Source organism: Nelumbo lutea, chromosome 4, assembly GCF_056320005.1.
Source record: "Nelumbo lutea isolate HS-2025 chromosome 4, American lotus-T2T, whole genome shotgun sequence".
In the NCBI taxonomy this organism is placed as follows: Eukaryota; Viridiplantae; Streptophyta; class Magnoliopsida; order Proteales; family Nelumbonaceae; genus Nelumbo; species Nelumbo lutea.
The window spans coordinates 2,561,069-2,577,826 of record NC_142687.1 but is presented as its reverse complement, the minus strand read 5'-3'; the positions used below and the strand labels follow the sequence as shown (position 1 = coordinate 2,577,826).

The 16,758-nt window shown below is 37.0% G+C and overlaps 1 protein-coding gene across 2 annotated transcripts; it reads right to left on the bottom strand.

Annotated features, from left to right (window-relative positions):
- Positions 1 to 2,523: 2,523 nt before the first annotated feature.
- LOC148853367 (RING/U-box superfamily protein) lies at positions 2,524 to 16,337 on the bottom strand. 2 transcript variants are annotated; one of them, XM_088983482.1, is made up of 10 exons: positions 14,227 to 16,337; positions 13,376 to 13,422; positions 11,886 to 12,897; positions 11,530 to 11,777; positions 10,190 to 10,278; positions 9,435 to 9,537; positions 9,187 to 9,291; positions 3,780 to 3,894; positions 3,173 to 3,349; positions 2,524 to 2,961 (listed from the first exon to the last, which is right to left on the bottom strand). In XM_088983482.1, the coding sequence occupies exons 1-10, from the start codon at positions 14,429 to 14,431 to the stop codon at positions 2,807 to 2,809; spliced, it is 2,256 nt and encodes a 751-aa protein (XP_088839608.1). In that variant the 5' UTR covers positions 14,432 to 16,337; the 3' UTR covers positions 2,524 to 2,806. The 2 variants fall into 2 exon arrangements, with proteins under 2 accessions (XP_088839608.1, XP_088839609.1); XM_088983483.1 differs by having other exon boundaries at positions 11,530 to 11,774; positions 14,227 to 16,304.
- Positions 16,338 to 16,758: the final 421 nt, after the last annotated feature.

The window sequence follows — 16,758 nt, the reverse complement described above, 5'->3', positions numbered from 1 at the left end:
CTTATTGGTGAGAACTTATCTGGTAGAGCTTCAACCAATCATTCTCAACTTGCGGGTCCCATGTGGTTAGGAGAGGATTTTCTCCTTACCCGTAAAGTTAAGGTTGGACTAACCATTTTGAATAGAATTTACCCAGTCTCATCTTTTTATCTAGATTTCTTTCTAGATAACTTTGGGAATTATGGGACTCTTTTTTACGGATCCCACTTGAGTCTATTGAATATAGACTTTGCTTTGTAAAGTTGGGCTTGGCCAAGGCCCATTTAGTTTGGATTTGAGTTTTTTTGTAAATTCGGGCTTCCATCTTGGATTTCCAAATTCAACCCATTTGTGATGGGGATACGTAGCACAAAAGTTTTATGTGCCTACAATTGTCTTGTGTGTTAATAAATTTTATGTGCCTACAATTGCCTACAATTGTCTTATATTGAAAATTATATTTGTTTATTTAAATAATAATTTAAATTTAAAAATTTTGAATATAACCTTAATAAAAATGAAAGAAAAATACCAGATTATTTATGTGCTAATAAACTAAACATTTTTAAATAACATTATCTTATGTATAATGTATTATTTGTTGAATTTACCATTTCAAATATGATAAATTTTATAAGAAAAGTAGAAAATCTTATATATTTTTAATAGAACAATCGATTCTTGGTCTGAATTGGTTCAGGACAAACAAGAACCAGAACCAGCCCTATTATTAATCAGGTCAAAATTGTGGAATCAAAATCGTTATAATCAGTTTGGGTCTATTGGATAAACCCAACCCACTGATAGCCCTAGAAGAGAGGGCAGGACCAAGAAAAAAAAAAAGAAAAAGACTTGAATGGAAAAACGATTAGGTGGTCTTCATTCATGGTTCACCAAACTCCTTTATGGTTGTATTTGTGAATTCATGGTTCACTAGACACCCACTTTGTGGAATCTTGGTTGTGTTCGTGTTTCACATGATTCATAAACACAATCAGTATTTTGTATGTTATTTGTATGCTAAACGCGGTCCCATGGTTTTGGAATCAGTAATTAATGATTTCATAAACAGTAATTTTTAACATAACTTTTTATAGCTTTCTCAGCCAATAAACATGGTTTGTCGCGTTACTCGTATACCAATATGACTCCAATCACAATATCTCGATTTTATAATGACTGCACAATCAAAAGTAAATATTTAAAATACATTGTAAATATAATCATATATGCACGAATTATGCAATTAATGCTCATATAACACGAGTCATGACTCAAAAAACCAACAATGAACAAAAGGGGCTCTTTAGCATTGTATGGTTCAAAGAAAAAATTGTTATCTTCAGAAAGAGTGATATGGTTTTAGAAGGGATTCTTAGCTTTGAAGTTTCTTTACCTTTGCAAAAATACCACTTTTGACCCTAGGTTTTAAAAAGGCCATTTTCTCCCTCAAATTATAGTAAAAATACCATTTTAAGACAAAAACAAACGATGATAGTGGAGATGAGAATATTCTGGTCCTTCAAGTATAAGAATATTCAAAGATCAGGAAGGAAAATTACTACTTTATATTCTGGTCCTATTGGTAGTAGAGATTCATTAAGTGCTGAAATTTGGCGGTCTTGGAAAGGGTAAAAGGAGCACAACACTGAATATTAGAAAAAAATTTAAACAATTGACCTACGACATGGAAGTCAAGTTTTAGTGGATTAAGAGAAGTGAAAATTCATTTGAAGACTCACATACCAAAGGGGTGAGAAGAGTTGGCAATGTTGTAACTTGTATATGAATCTTGGGGAGGGTTAAGAGATTTTACCCCTCATTTTTTATTAATCCGAACTTGTATATTTAAGGAGAAAAATAAGTAAATCCCACTTAAAATTCCCACCTATTCACATCTGACCAAGAATAAAAATACCCGAACGGTAGACTGCACTCCACTGCAAAATTCTGAATTCCATTGCAGATCTACAATAATTCAAAATGTCAAATTCACCCACCTTAAACACCAATACCCGCTCGTGTATTGGCATCAATTCCAAGTTGGCACCTACCCAAGTGCCAACTGTACAATAGGACTAAGAATTCTGAGTGGGCTGAACAATCATTCTCCCTAAAAACAAAATATATATTTTTATTTAAAAATAAATTAACAATAATAAATTTACGTAGGATTGACATGTAATTTTTCAAATAACTTTTTTTTTTAGGAACATCACAGTCACACCACATGGGTCATGAGCATCCCTAACCAAGGTTCAAAATATCAATACGCCCGATATGCCGATAGGGGTGTATCAGGCAAGGTTCAAGGGAGCCAGTTTAAGGCTCCACACCCTGAACTGGTCAGAACCCCTCTGTAGGGGCATATCGGGGAGCTCCCTTAAGGCCTGAACAATACATATCGGCTGATACAGGCCGATACTTTGAACCTTGCCCCTAACCACAGTACCACACATGAAATGCAGACGTGAAAAAGAGTAGATGCCTCTGGAGTTTGAACCGCGATGGATATCTTGACCCGGATACAAGCATTACAGCGTCTTACTAAGTATATTGTGTGATATATATACTGATGTGTTTGGTAATATGACAACAATAGGTTTACAACTTTAAAAATCCTTTAGAGTTGCGCTGTGCTTGCTGCCCAAGATACACACAAGAAAACATTTATTCGACTCTATACATTGTAGAAGAAAATGCCAGCCTATGTAGTTTTATCAACTTCTTACTGGATCCACAGGCAAGGTCCGTGGCTTCACTCAATTTACATCAAGGTCAAATGACGATAAAACATACTGATAGTCCACAGGCCATGCACAAGACTCTAGTAGCGCCTACCACCTGCCGTGGAGAGGAGAACTCGAGTTGGTTTTTTCCCCTTCTTCCCAAACCCATTCATCTTTGGGACATCCAGGCTCTCAGAAGAATTGGTTGTGGATATAATATTTGCAAATGACAAGGTAGCGGCACTCCTAGGACCTGCAGAAAAATAAGAGGCGATAATGCAATTCCGATGGTTCGTTAATTTGTTGCGACAAGCAAAACATGTATTTTAAGATTGCTAGCAAAGTGGTAATTAATTTATTCAACAATTCATTAAGTCTGAAAAGAACTAAGATGACAAAGTCAGTAATAAAATTCAACCACAAGCAGGAAAGACATTATGAAGCAGAATTTTTAGGAGCTATACCAGTTAGGCCAGAAGCATTGGTTGCCGCTTCCGTGTTGCTCAAACCATCAGAAGATTCAACTTTCAAGGAAGGAGAATCATGCCCAGCAGCAAAACCAAGCCTTGTCACATCTGAGAAGAGTTTCCTTTCACCAATAATGGGAGGACTTGATGTTGGAATGGTGGAATTTCCCAAAGCTTAACATGACAGAAACATTAAAATAATAAGGAACTTGCTGCTCAAAAAATGATAAGGAACTTTATAAGAACCTTCAGTCCCTAAAATATACAGCACAGACAGAATGTGTAAAATGCTTTAGACACAACACCGTTTCATGATATCAAGAACCCATCACTTTAATAGGTTACCTTAGTTTTCCATGCAAAGGTAAGTCAAGTCAAACAACAATCTAGACATTAAACAAACTGCATTGATTTTCTCGAATCATGAAAGCATGCCAGATTGTTAATGCATGTCATAAATCTTCTAGTAGGACATAAATAGAATCTAAATTCTGGGAAAAGATTAATTCCTTAATCAGATATCAGTACCCAAACCAGAATTATTTGTTAATGCATGTCATAAATATTCAAGCCAACATTCTATGTATTGATGATTGTGTATTACCTTCAAAGTCATCCATCGAGAATGTGGTGTCCTTGTAAGAAGAGTGTGGATAATTGGATGGTATGGACATAGCATTCATGGCAGCAGCTTCAGCCTTGATCTTCTCTTGATGTTCCTGGAGAATCAGGAGTACATTTGGATCTTAAACATTTTACTAAGAATGACTACATGCACTTTTGGAGGAAGCCATTCTGCAACCATAGTTCCCTCGAACAGAAATATCTCATGAACCAGTAACAAGTTGCACAATCAGTTGTAGCTATCGCATCAGCATTCAGTTATCAAGGTACAATTGGACATGTCTCCTACAATATGGAGACTGGTAAATGCCAATGTCCAAAGAGAAAAGCAATGTTTTATAGCTGGATTAGTCCAGGCCTGTGGACCATGCATCTATCAAGGTACAATTGAACAGCAATGTTTATTGACTGTTCAGGCCAGATGACTTAAAAAATGCTGATCAACACTAATTGCTTTTTTTAATACATACATATGCAGTTATTAAATACGATTTTCCCTCTATATATTAACTATGAATACAATAAAGGATAAACCAAGGAGCAATAGGATGGCATTAACCAAGGGCTTTCATTTTACTCCATTTTACGATAAAACAGAGAGAATGGAAGTTTGAGTAAGCTATTCAAGAGACAAAGCCAGAGAACCCACAGAATACCTAATGGCCCAATATCCACAACAAACTAAAAAGTAAGGCTAATTCTCAGTAGCCGATTCCTATTTTCCCCTTTCTGATAATTATGTTAAGGTTTATGAAAAAGAAATTAAATTCTTTTTCAAAGAAGAAAAGAGAAGGCCTGCCTCCAGTAAATTAGCTCTCTTATTCATTGTATTCTTTTCAAATGTTTAATCCATGCAATTTTTCATTTTTCTATAAAAAGTTTATAAGGCAAGCAATATTGCATGTACTATGGAGCAGAGTGTTGGGAAGTCAAGAAACAACATATCCAAAAAATGAGTGCGGCAGAACTATGAACGTTGAGATGGACGAGTGGCAAAACTAGATGGATAAAAAATGAAGTTATTCAAATGAACCTAGGAGAATCTCCAACAGGTAATAAAATGAGGTAAACTAAGATGACGGTGCATTTGCTCCCTGGTCAAGTTCTCTGCATTTGCTTATTGCAAACCATGGGAGATTAATGAGGGCGCCCAAGGAATAGTGTGAGAGATGACAGTTCAGATAGACAAAAGAAAAGTTGGAAAACTGGAGGAGAGGATGACGATGCTGAAGGCGAGCCTGGTTGGAAGATTCATGACAGTAGACTTGGACACAGACAAGGTCAAAGCCTGGGCTAATAACCTTGAGTGGGGAAAAGAGAAACTAATGGGGGTTAGGAAACTGAATGGAGGATTGTTCCTCTTCATGTTTCACAGTAGGGGCTGGGCGGAAGAGGTGTTGGCAGCAGAATCGCTGAGGTCGAGATAGTTCGACCTTAGACTGAGTTGATGGTTCCCAGCGGAAAGTGCAGAGTGAAGGGAGAGGAAGAAGAAAGGCAGTCTGGATTGTGGTAGTGGGGATCCCTTTGCACACCTGGAGCATAGTTACGTTTGAAGAAATAGGAAAGTAGTGTGGGAAACTTCCGAGATTCGACGATAAAAACAGGACCTGGGACAGGTTGAACAGGGCAAAGCCCTGTCAAAGAGTTTGGATTAAAGCTGTACCTTCAAAGACAGCTTTTTTGGTTTGGTCAGCAGTGCTGGACAAGATTCTAACCAAGGAGAATTTAGCCAAAAGAGAGGTAGAAGTAGCAGATTTGGCTTGTCCCCCATGTAGTGGGAATGTAGAACCCTCTAGTCATTTACTGTTACACTGTGATTTTACCCACTGGGTTTGGTTAAAAGTGGTGGATTTATTTGAGGCTAAGCTGTGCTTCCCAGCAGATGTAAAGGGACTCATAGAGGCTTGGTGACTGGAAGGTCTTAGTAAGGCTGGAAAGATGGCATGGAGCATCATCCCCGCTGCTGTTATGTGGTCAGTGTGGAGTGAAAGAAATAACAGAATATTTGAAGGAACTCAGAACTCAAAAGAAGATATACCGAGGAAAATTCTGGGAATGATCCACTCATGGCTGGCAATACTTCTGATGTTTAAAGGCAGACACCCAAGTGTATTTTTTTTATTTTAGCTTTATGTTTGTAAGGAATGGGTAGTTGTTTGTTTTTTTATTGGAGGGGGGGAGGCTGTATTGAGATGATCAAGAAGTGAGTGAAATAAGGGCAGGACTGAATTTAACTGGGATTCACATTAATTATGCTGGCCAAAGTCAAACCGAGACATCAAGACATCAATTGGTCGGGTTGAAAATAAGGAGGGGGAGGGGTATAATTGGGAAAAGGCCAGCAAAAGGAGTTTTATCAAACAGGTTGAAGGGTAGGAAACTAAAAGAACAAGGCAACAACTGGATTTGGGTGATACTAGTGATTTAAAAAGGCACGCCTAGGCAGACAGGCGAGGCGTGTTTTAGGGTAGGTGCCTCGCCCAGGTCCTAGGCACAGAATTCAAAAGGCGCACGCCTGGTGCGCCTTGCGCCTTATCCCAAGCGTGCGCCTTTTGAAATTTTGATGCTTTTTCCTTTTTTGAGTCTAGCGACTAAGCCAGGGGCTTCGCCCCTGGACCCCCGTGCCACGCCCCTCGAGGCCAGCCCAAACAAGTCCATGTTAGGGTCATAAATTCTGAGTTTTCACACAAAAAATAATGCTTTTATAGTTTTAATTGCTTTTAAGAAGATATTTTATTGGGATGAATGAATGGACAGCATTACCAAATAGGGGTTCTCGAAGCTTCGGTGAGCGAGCAAAACTCAGAATTTAAGACCCTAACATGGACTTGTTTGGGCTGGCCTCAAGGGGCGTGGCACAAAGGCAGCTCATAGAATTAGGAATGTAATATGTCCCATTAGCAGATTAACTACTTGATTTAATTGAGAAAAAAGAGATTGTGGGTTTTATATGCTTGAAAATGTTTTATATGTTTGATTTCGTTTTTAAATTCTCATTTGAATATGATTTACATATTATGTTTATGTATTTTAATTTTAGATAATAGGTTTTTTAAAACATTTATTTTAAATTTTAAGTTTATATTTTTATTAATATTATGTTTTATAATTTTTTGATTTTTTTGGCTTTTTTTTTATTTTTTAGCTTTTTTTCTTTAATTGTGCACCTTGCCTCAAAAAGGCGCACACCTCGCCTTGCACCCCAAGCGCAAAATGGCCCTTGCACCTTTTTTGTGCCTTTTACTTTTAAAACACTAGGTGATAGCTCAGTTCGAGGGGGAAAAGAAGACTGTAAGAGTACAAAGGAGTAGTTGGAACTCAATAGAAGCAGACAGTGCTAGCATTGAAGGGGAGGAGGAAAGTTAGACGAAAAACGACAACAGTAGCTCGCTAGGTCCAAACAGACATTGTTGAGTTCTAGAATCAAGAAGTGAACTCGATGTCAAAGCAAGACCTGTCTCCGTACTACAACAGGAGCTCTGCCTAGTTCAAATAAATCAAGGTTGGAGGGACAATCTAGTGGGGCGCTAGACAGAGAAGTGAATTTTGAGTGTGGGAAAGGGTTAGCTATGGACAAGACAGTCCAAGTCGATGGTGAGGTACGTATCACTAAAGCCTCCGATGCTTTAACTTCTAAGGTGGAGGGAAAGAATCAACTGGGAATAGATAAAAGGACATGGAAAGGAGGAGGGGTTAGTGAAATAAAGAGAAAGCGCTCTTTAGAGTGGGCGAGGGTAGACAAATTGGAGAAAGTTTATAACAGGAAGAGAAGATTGGAGGAAGGTGACTCAGCTATCAAAGAAGGAAAGGAGTAATATGGGCAAGGGATAAGGAGCAGTGGCAAGAGGAACGAAGAGGGGAGAGAGTGGAGGAGGAGAGAGGGGATGAGAAGTAGGGTGGGCTAGAGTTGAACCGAACAAGGAAGTGGAAATTACTAAGCTTGTGGAAAGTAGGGGTGTTCACGGGTTGGGTTGGGTCGATTTATTGGGGTTTTCCCAACCGACCTGACCTGGTCGGGTTACTTGAGGTGGAAACCGAAACCGACCCACTGATAGGCCAAACTGACCTGGTCGGTTTGAGTCGGGTTGGATCGGTTTGGGTCGGTTTCGATTTTGCTCCTGTACAAAAGGACACCTAATTGAATTCTAATTGTAATTGCCTAATGGGTTGCCTATTTGGTGTAAAAGACTATAGAAAGAAACTAGGATAGATTGCCTATTCTAATTGTAATTGCCGAGTGGGCCTTCTAGTTCTAGTAGAAGACTAGTTATAATTAAGTAGGAACTACTCAAACTAGGAACTACCGAACTAGTAGAAGACTAGTTCGGTTACACAAGAAAACCAAAACCGACCCGATATATCGATTTATATATTTGCCCAACCCGAAACCGACCGGTACTGATGAAAACCTAGCCGACTCGGGTTGGGTCGGTTTGGTCGGGTTGGGCATTCTTATGAACAGCCCTAGTGGAAAGGGAAGTGACAGTGAGCAAGTCCCTAGGATTGTTCTTTAGGGGAGGGGAAGAGTTTGCAAGGAGAGATTTTGAACAATTTGAGAGGAACAAGAGGGAGGAGAAAAGTAAAAGGCAAGGGGGTAGCAGCTTGAACAAAGAGTGGGGTGAGGAAGGAGGCAAAGAGGAGGTGCTTGATTAGACTAGTAGCAAATACACACTTAATAGCACTTGTGAAAATTTAACTATCAAAACGGATATCAATTATCAAGCTCCTTTGAGAAACAAACAAAAGATCATGTAAAAAAAATACAAGACCATCAATGGACTACAAAAGTTTGATACCCAATTGGACACCAAATTCGATTATCTCATATTTGGATGTTAGAACTTGCATCCAATTAATAAATATGTATCTATACATAGATATTATATACAGTTATATAAAGCTTATAGCTAACAGATTTCATATTTTATATTTATCATACATGTATTATGTATACATTGAAATAATTATTTTTAAATTTTTTATTTTTTATTGCCATCTTTAAGTATAACATGTTGGATGCGGATTAAATCCAAATCCAATCCAAAGTCCAACATTTTGGATTTCAAATTGGATTCAAATCCAAGGGTTTGCAGGAAAAAGATGAAGTGAAAATGAATAAAATATATGCCTACCCCCTAAAATAAAAGAACAAAACAAGTTAACCTAAGTAACTTAACCCAGGAAGAAGAGAAGGGCAAAGGTTCTAAGCCAAAAATGATAGCTACCTGAGAAAAAAATCATGAAGGATAGGAAGAAAAGGAAAACAATTGATGTATATGGTCAAGATGAATCTTAAAAGGAAATAATGGTGTTGCAAAAGATGTTATAAAATATGACCTAATTGCTCGAAACAAAACAAACCACCAAAAACAGATGGATGTCAGTACCTTCTTAGCAAGTCGCTTCCGCTGATTTTCACGCTTCCTGATTTCTTCAATAAATGGAGACAGGGCATCGGGAGGCAACATTTCAGTCAGATCAATTTCACAAAGCTGCAAATATTTTCATGATTAATGGTAAGAGATAATGACCTTGTGACATATTTTTCAAAAACAAAAAAGATTATTACAGAGTACCAATCAAATAAAAAAAGGAATTTACAACACTTAATATAAAAGAAATGAGCAGTGATTACCTGAAATGTTGTTGTTAAGGAAAAATGACTTAAAAAACGATAGCGTCTCCTCATGGCCTCTGATTGAGTCACAGTCTCCAACTGTAAAATCTTACCACTAATTCTGCAATTAAGTTATTCTAGTCAACAAATGGGAGGAAGAAAAAGAATAATTGATACCCACCAAAGAAAGTCACAGCAAAATAAACTTCATCATATGCTTTTCTTTCGATTTTCTTCCTAACATAATTTCAAATCCCAATCTAGTTATTAGAGATGCCAATAGAATATATAAACAACGATGATTAAAAAAAAAGAATATATAAACAACAGTCACACTGGAACGCAATTTTACTTTTGAGAATTCAAATGCATCTGACACCAAAGGTGACAATGTTTTTTCAAAACAATAACAAAGAAGAATATATTAGGTTATATAATTAAAAATTTATGCCAACAAGCAATAGCAAACAAGTCACTGTGATAAACAACACTGTATTACAGTGTGTGCAAGCTCTTTTACACCTATTAGAATATCCCTTAACAGGATACAGAACCCAAGATAGGTTTAATTCTGTTAAATACAACCAATGAAATGTTAAATCTAATAATTCTTGTCTTGGAGTAAAGGTTTTAAAAATGGGATCAGAAAAACATCTTGAAATAATGACTCCTACAACAGTAAATACGAAAGAAACTATTGCATGTTTACTTCTTTCTTAGCAGCAAATCCTTTGTCTATATTTGATCATACAAATTCTGGCTTCCTGTCACACCTGGATGGAAGCTGATCATAGCTCCCGAAGTAGTGCAGAAGACATTTCATATTTAATGGATGAAGAATCAGGTGTTGTCCATCAATTGCCTGTAATAAACACATGGACAAAATAAGCAACTGTAACAGAATTATATCTCAATGTTTAAATGATATGAAGAAATGGGAACCCCTCACGATACACGCTTGAATATAAAAAAAAAAAAAAGGTAAATGGTACATCCCAATTTTCAACAGCTTCAAAGTAATGAAAAGAAGAAAAACTAAAACAAATCACCATCAATGAATAGGAGGTAATGTGACAATATAGCAATTGGTATCTGTTTTATTGACCTTCCATACTTGCCCATGCTTCCTAAGATTTAGTGGTCCTAACAAGATGACCAGGGTCATCAAAACAATGCAATGATGCAAAAATAGAACACATGCTACAGATGTGGAAAACTGGAAATCATATCAAATAGTTTTATATCAGTGTTTTAAAAGTGCAAGGCACAGGGGCCAATTTGCACCCAAGGTGAGGCACGCCCCTTTTTTGAAGCAAGGCACAAAATTACAAAAAAAAATGCTAAAAATTCAAAAAAATCAGAAAATTAAAAAAAAAAAGCCAAAAAATTCAAAACAAATGCACATAAACAAAAATATTAAACATAATATTAATAAGAAATATAAACTTAAATTTTAAAATCAATGTTTTAAAAAACCTATTATCTAAAATTAAAATACATAAACATAACGTGTAAAGCATATTCGAATGAAAATTTAAAAATAAAATCAAACACATAAAACATTTTCAAGCATGTAAAGCCCACAAAAATAGCTAATGTGGTGTAAAATATATTACATTCCTGATTCTATGAGTCGTGTTTGTGCCACGCCCCTCGAGGCATGCCCAAACAAGTCCATGTTAGGGTCTTAAATTCTTAATTCTTATAATCATCATCTAAACCTTGGCCTAACTATATGGGGTCAGCTACATGAATCATGTTCCGCTATTCCGTTTTGTTCAGTGCCAAATCATTCAATAAATTATGGCACTTAAATAATTTCTTATTATTTCCTCCCAAGCCCTTTTTGGTCTACCCTTAGCTCTTCTAGTCGCTTCAATCTGTAACAGATCACTATTTTTCTAGCAGGCCCATGCACACGACCAAATTGTCACAATCTACTTTCTCTCAATTTTATCACCCCACTGGAGCTACTCCTAGGTTCCTTCATGTGACTTCTAGTTCTGATTCTGATGCATGTTTTTTATTCCCTTTTCCCACTGCCTATGTTGAAAACTAGAAAGTAAAGACAAATAAAAAGCCAAAGAACCATTACTTTCTATATATCACTCACCTGGTAGAAAGTATAGGAGTCCCTCTCTGTTACATCTTCAGAGCCAGTTGATTGCTTTCGTAGAAATTTCCTCTCTTCAGATGGGGAAGATATCACTCGTTCTTGACCTTCAATTGATTCAGACACATCAGCAGTTTGAAACAAACTATCTTTTTTGTCTAGTTTTTCTGGGCTTGAATTATCCAACAATTTTGGTTCACCCATGAAACAACCACCAATGAATGGCATTTCACATGAAGATCTACCTGCTAAAATTACAAGACCAACTAAATCAGTGCTCCAATTGAAAATAAATGGGACTCCATTTTACTGTTGATGCATTTACAGATCCTAGTATTAGAAATAAGAAGATATACCACTTCTTAAAGCCAGATCACTCCTGCAAGCATGTTGCTCGGTCCAGCATTTCTTTCTCTGCTCTAGTTGTTCAAGTGCTGCACAAACATATGGAAGCTTCTCTAAATCATCAACCAGGCCAGACTCTGCTCTAGCTAACCAACCATCTAGTTCTGATTTTGCTTCCCTGGTTGATAGTTCCACATCTAATGTCAATGTGAACTTGGAAAAGGAGTCACAGAGTTCATCACTGCTGCAAGGTAAAGATTCTTTTCCCAGCTGATTTTTCTGAAAGGGTACTACTGAATCTTTTGCTCTTGTTAGAAGTGCAAATTTCACATGGTCACCAACACAGTACTGCTCTACATTTTCAATATAGATGGTATATAAATCCCTTGAAGATATCATCATAAAACATAAGGGGCATTTTTTCCAGCATTCACCTTTATGATCCTCCTCACCCATTAGCAAGTACTGCAAAATACAAGGGAAGCAAAATATGTGACCACATGAGGTTATCTGTGGACACAAAGGGCTTTCCAAGCAAATGGGACAGCGCACAGTGAGTGGTGTGAAGTATCTCACACAAATAACATCCTCCCATTCTAACATTTTATCTGGATCCCTTGACTCAAGTGCATAGTTTCCAGAGTCTAACACAACAAATTTATAGTTTGCCTGAAGGAATAGATCTTTATTGTAAGGCTTTATCTTGTGCTGCCTCCTTGGAGGAGGAATCCTTGGTTGAGGACGAGAAATAGGATCATAATGAAAATTCAGCAAGTGGTTAGCACTCATCATCTGGTTTTTTCTTATTGCTGAATGTGTGGTACTGCTAGAAATATTGGCAGACCCGGATGCTGGGTTTTGTGAAGAACTGGCAGCTCCAAACACTTTTCCATTGGGTTGAGCAGATCCAACATGATCACATCTCAATATCCCTCCTTGATTAGATGTACGACACTGAGGACAGGCACTGTGGCTTTGGTGAAATGATATTTTCTTACCATCAGGTATTCTTAAGTCATTCACCTGAAGAAAATAAAACATAATATATATGAGGGCAAACCCATGATCATGGAAAGGAACATAAGAAGAAACCGGTAAAAAATCTAACTACTCCCACAAGTTACCACCATTATTGTCTACAAATGTGGCTAGAAAAGAAATTTGACGTTGAATGTACATTTGTGCCTCTACTTTTTTTTTTGTAGCAAGTGCATAACCCACTAATACTTTATGCGACTCAAGCACTTCCAAGAACTAAGGGGAGCACCAAAAAAGTTTAAACATGTCAAATTCTTCTTGTCTGTGTAATAATGCAAGGTATACACATTGAGCACTGGTTACCAATTCAAAATGAGATATATAGCTTCCTTAGTGGAATATGTGGAAAACAGGGAAACCATTGAAGATAGTTTCCTTTTTTATAATATAAATTGTTCTAAAAAAGTAAAAGAAACATCAAACAAAAAGTAAAAACTCAGAGCACTTTGGGTTCCAACATTACCTTCTTGGAAGATCCACCACAACCTGTTCCAGCAGAAGGCATTGGATCTGCATAAAAAGAAATTGTATAAGACATGCAAATGTATTCTGATTTCCAAGATAGGCACCAAAATGCAATTCAAAAGGAAGCAAAGTAACAGCAATAACTACCCAAGGTTTTAAAGATCCCAACTTATTGGGCTGTACCGGCTGCCAATACATACCATTCCCGCCAATCAAGAAGAGAGAGGGAAAAAAGAACCACCTATGTAAGCTAAGAAAAATGAGGTATATTCATCTCTTTGAGTAAATTTCCATTTCTTTTAAGTTTTCAACTTCAAAAAATGGTGAAGAACTCTATAGCATACACCTTATTAATCCTAAATTGCTTCCCGAAGAATGGCCACGTTTTTGAATATTTAACCACACCGCTTATGCGGTAACCGGTAAGGATAGGAAAAATAATCGACAGGCCTCTTTATAAAAAAAAAAAAAAGAAAAGAAAAAAAAAAGAAAAAAAAGAAGTCTAAAATTCTTTCTGAAATCAAATAAAAGATGAATAAATTGAAATTCAACTATAACAAAAACTCTGAATCTTAAGATATTCCCTTACAATAGATAAATAAATAAAAATATAAAACAAAAAAGAACTCAATTGTAACATTCACGAAAACCTAAGGTTCAAACGTGCAACAAAAATTGCACCAAACTCACACTATCATCCCAGACTGGTTCATATACCATTGAAAAGAAAACTAAATGGGGAAAACAGCAACTAAATGGGGACAAAGACCAAACTAAAAAATCAAGTAACAGAGAATCCCTACTCCCAATTGGAGAAAAAATAGAAGCCAAAAAATTGAAAACCCTCACCGGAAATCCCGTCAAAGTGAGCGGACGAAGTGTCGGAAAAGGGGATCTCCATCGATCCAAGAGTCTGACTGTGGGTGGGGACAGCGGCTCGAGACTCGAGACGTTCTGGAGCTTGAAGGAGTCCATTATCGGAATAAGGGCTTTGAGAGAGAGTTCGAGATGTAGCCGCTTCGGAACTTTGGGCGTAGGTAGGCGAGATGGACATGAAAATTTACGAAGAAACAGGAGCGTTTGGATTCAGCCACAGCTGGTAATTGAGAAGAAGAAAAAGGTTGATCTGAGCGAAAACTACGATCTATATAGGGCATCTTGCGAATGCGAGGGAATATCCCAATTTCTTCATTTTTTATAATAAATCCAATTTCTGAATAAATAGGTGCTCATAAATGACTAAAATGCCCTGCAGAGTAAAACAAAATGACGAAATCAACTCGAAGGTTGCACTCTCGACTCTTTTCGTAACTTAGTTAGGCTCCGTTTGGTTTGTGGGAAGATGGGATGGGATGGGAAAGTATACAAATTTATCTTTTCATTGTTTAGTTTTATATATGAAAAAATAATAGGAAAATATTGTTACGAGGGAGAGGAGAAAAGAAGGTCATGGAGAAGAAAGAAGAGGAACATGAAGGGAGAGACAACGAACTCCATGATTGAAGCTCCGATCTGTGCCTGCGAACCCAGATCTAAATTCTACCATGGTAAAAAACCTCCGATCTAAGTTCTACCATGGCGAAAACATTTTCAACATTGGTTACCAGCAACAACAATGGTTACCAGTAGTGGCAGTGGTGCAACAACGACTATGGTGGTTACCAGCAACAACGATGGTTACCAATAGTAGCGTTGGTACAACAGCAGCGGTGGTTACCAACAACGGCGACGATGGTGCAGCAGCAGCGGGGCAAGAGGATGAAGATGAATAAACTCGAGATTTTCCACCAGGGTCACACAGTTTTGGTGCGACTCTAATTCTACAATTTTGGGATCTTGCATTCCACTTTTTTTTTATTCCATCTCCCTATTTCCCTTGAAACAAATGAGAAAAAAAAATGAATATTCCCCTTTTTCTCATCCCCATCCTACAAACCAAACCGAGTCTTTTTTGGAATGATTTGGGTGGGATGGGAAATGATGGAATGGGATGGGATGAGAAAGTGTAAAATTTTCATTTTCCATCATTTGGTTTATGAGAAAAAACATGACATAAATCAGAATTGAAAATAAAACTATTTAGCTCCAAAAATCAGTTGTCTCTCTAAAAAGTTCCAAACTCATTGAATCCATAATTTTTCACATAACAACAGACCATTGCTATCCATGAAATGGCATTTGTGAGAAGGCACTTTGACCCACTTTGTCCTATAGTATCATGCTTCATAAATTCTTTTTCTTCCTGTAGTGATTTCAAATGCCCTAGGCTCCAAATTAGATGATAGAGATCACGACTGGTGACATGGGCTTGGATGAGACTGTTCCAAGCGAAGGTGTTTGACAGGGAATTTGGTCGAACATGTGGTGGGTGATTGCAATTTTTCAGGTTTAGAGGAGATTTAAAGCTGGGCTTCAACACTACTGGCTTGCCAAAGTTGGGCTTCGTTCATTGGTTTCTGGGCTTTGAACATTGTATCTGTTACAGTTGAAGGGCATCTATTTGTTCTATAGTTGGATAAATCCTGAAAATAATTAATTATCAGAATGAGTTGAGTGCATTTGGAAATAGTTTATGAAAATCACAATTTTAATCGAAGGAACGATAGTGGTGTTTGGAAACGTTTGGTGGAAATCATTGTATTAGGAGAACAGTAATATCCATGCAGTAGACAGGGGAGATAAGAGAGTACGAGATGGAGAGTTGAAAAGAAGAAAAGAGCTCTGTTTTTTCAAGAAAAAATAGGTTATATCTTGATCGAAGTAAAATGGTAGAAGGAAATCAAACGCTGAAGAGAGAGAGAGAGGGAACATTGACATTGGTTGTCGGAAACCATGGCAGCCAGGCCCACTGTGATTGCAGCATAGGAAGTGGAGACAACCATCTATCTGAAAATGTCACCGGAAGCTTGGATGTTGCTATTGGGCATAGGAGGTGGAGAAGACAGACAACAAACTCTTATAAAAAGCAAGCCGGATACTCTTTCCCTTTATTTTTCTCGACCCCAAATCCCAGTTTTTTAGAAAGTACGTCTCCCTATTTTCCCATCCCATCGTGTGTCTCACAAAACAAACATGGGAAAGTGGAATATTTTAGGAATATTCTATCTTTTTCACCTCTTTCTAGCAAATCAAACAGAGCCTTAGGGTGAGCATTATTCGGTTAAAACCGATAATGCAAAGATTCCAAATCAAAATTTTCAGTTCAATTTTTTAGGTTTTGGGTTAAATTAATTCGAGTTTTGGTTTTAGTTTTTATAATTAAAATTTGATTAACTGAAATAATCAAACTTTCTATTATTATATATAATATACAATATGTAATATGTAATATATTACATATTTTGTATTTATATATTTATATATAATAAAATAAAATTTGAT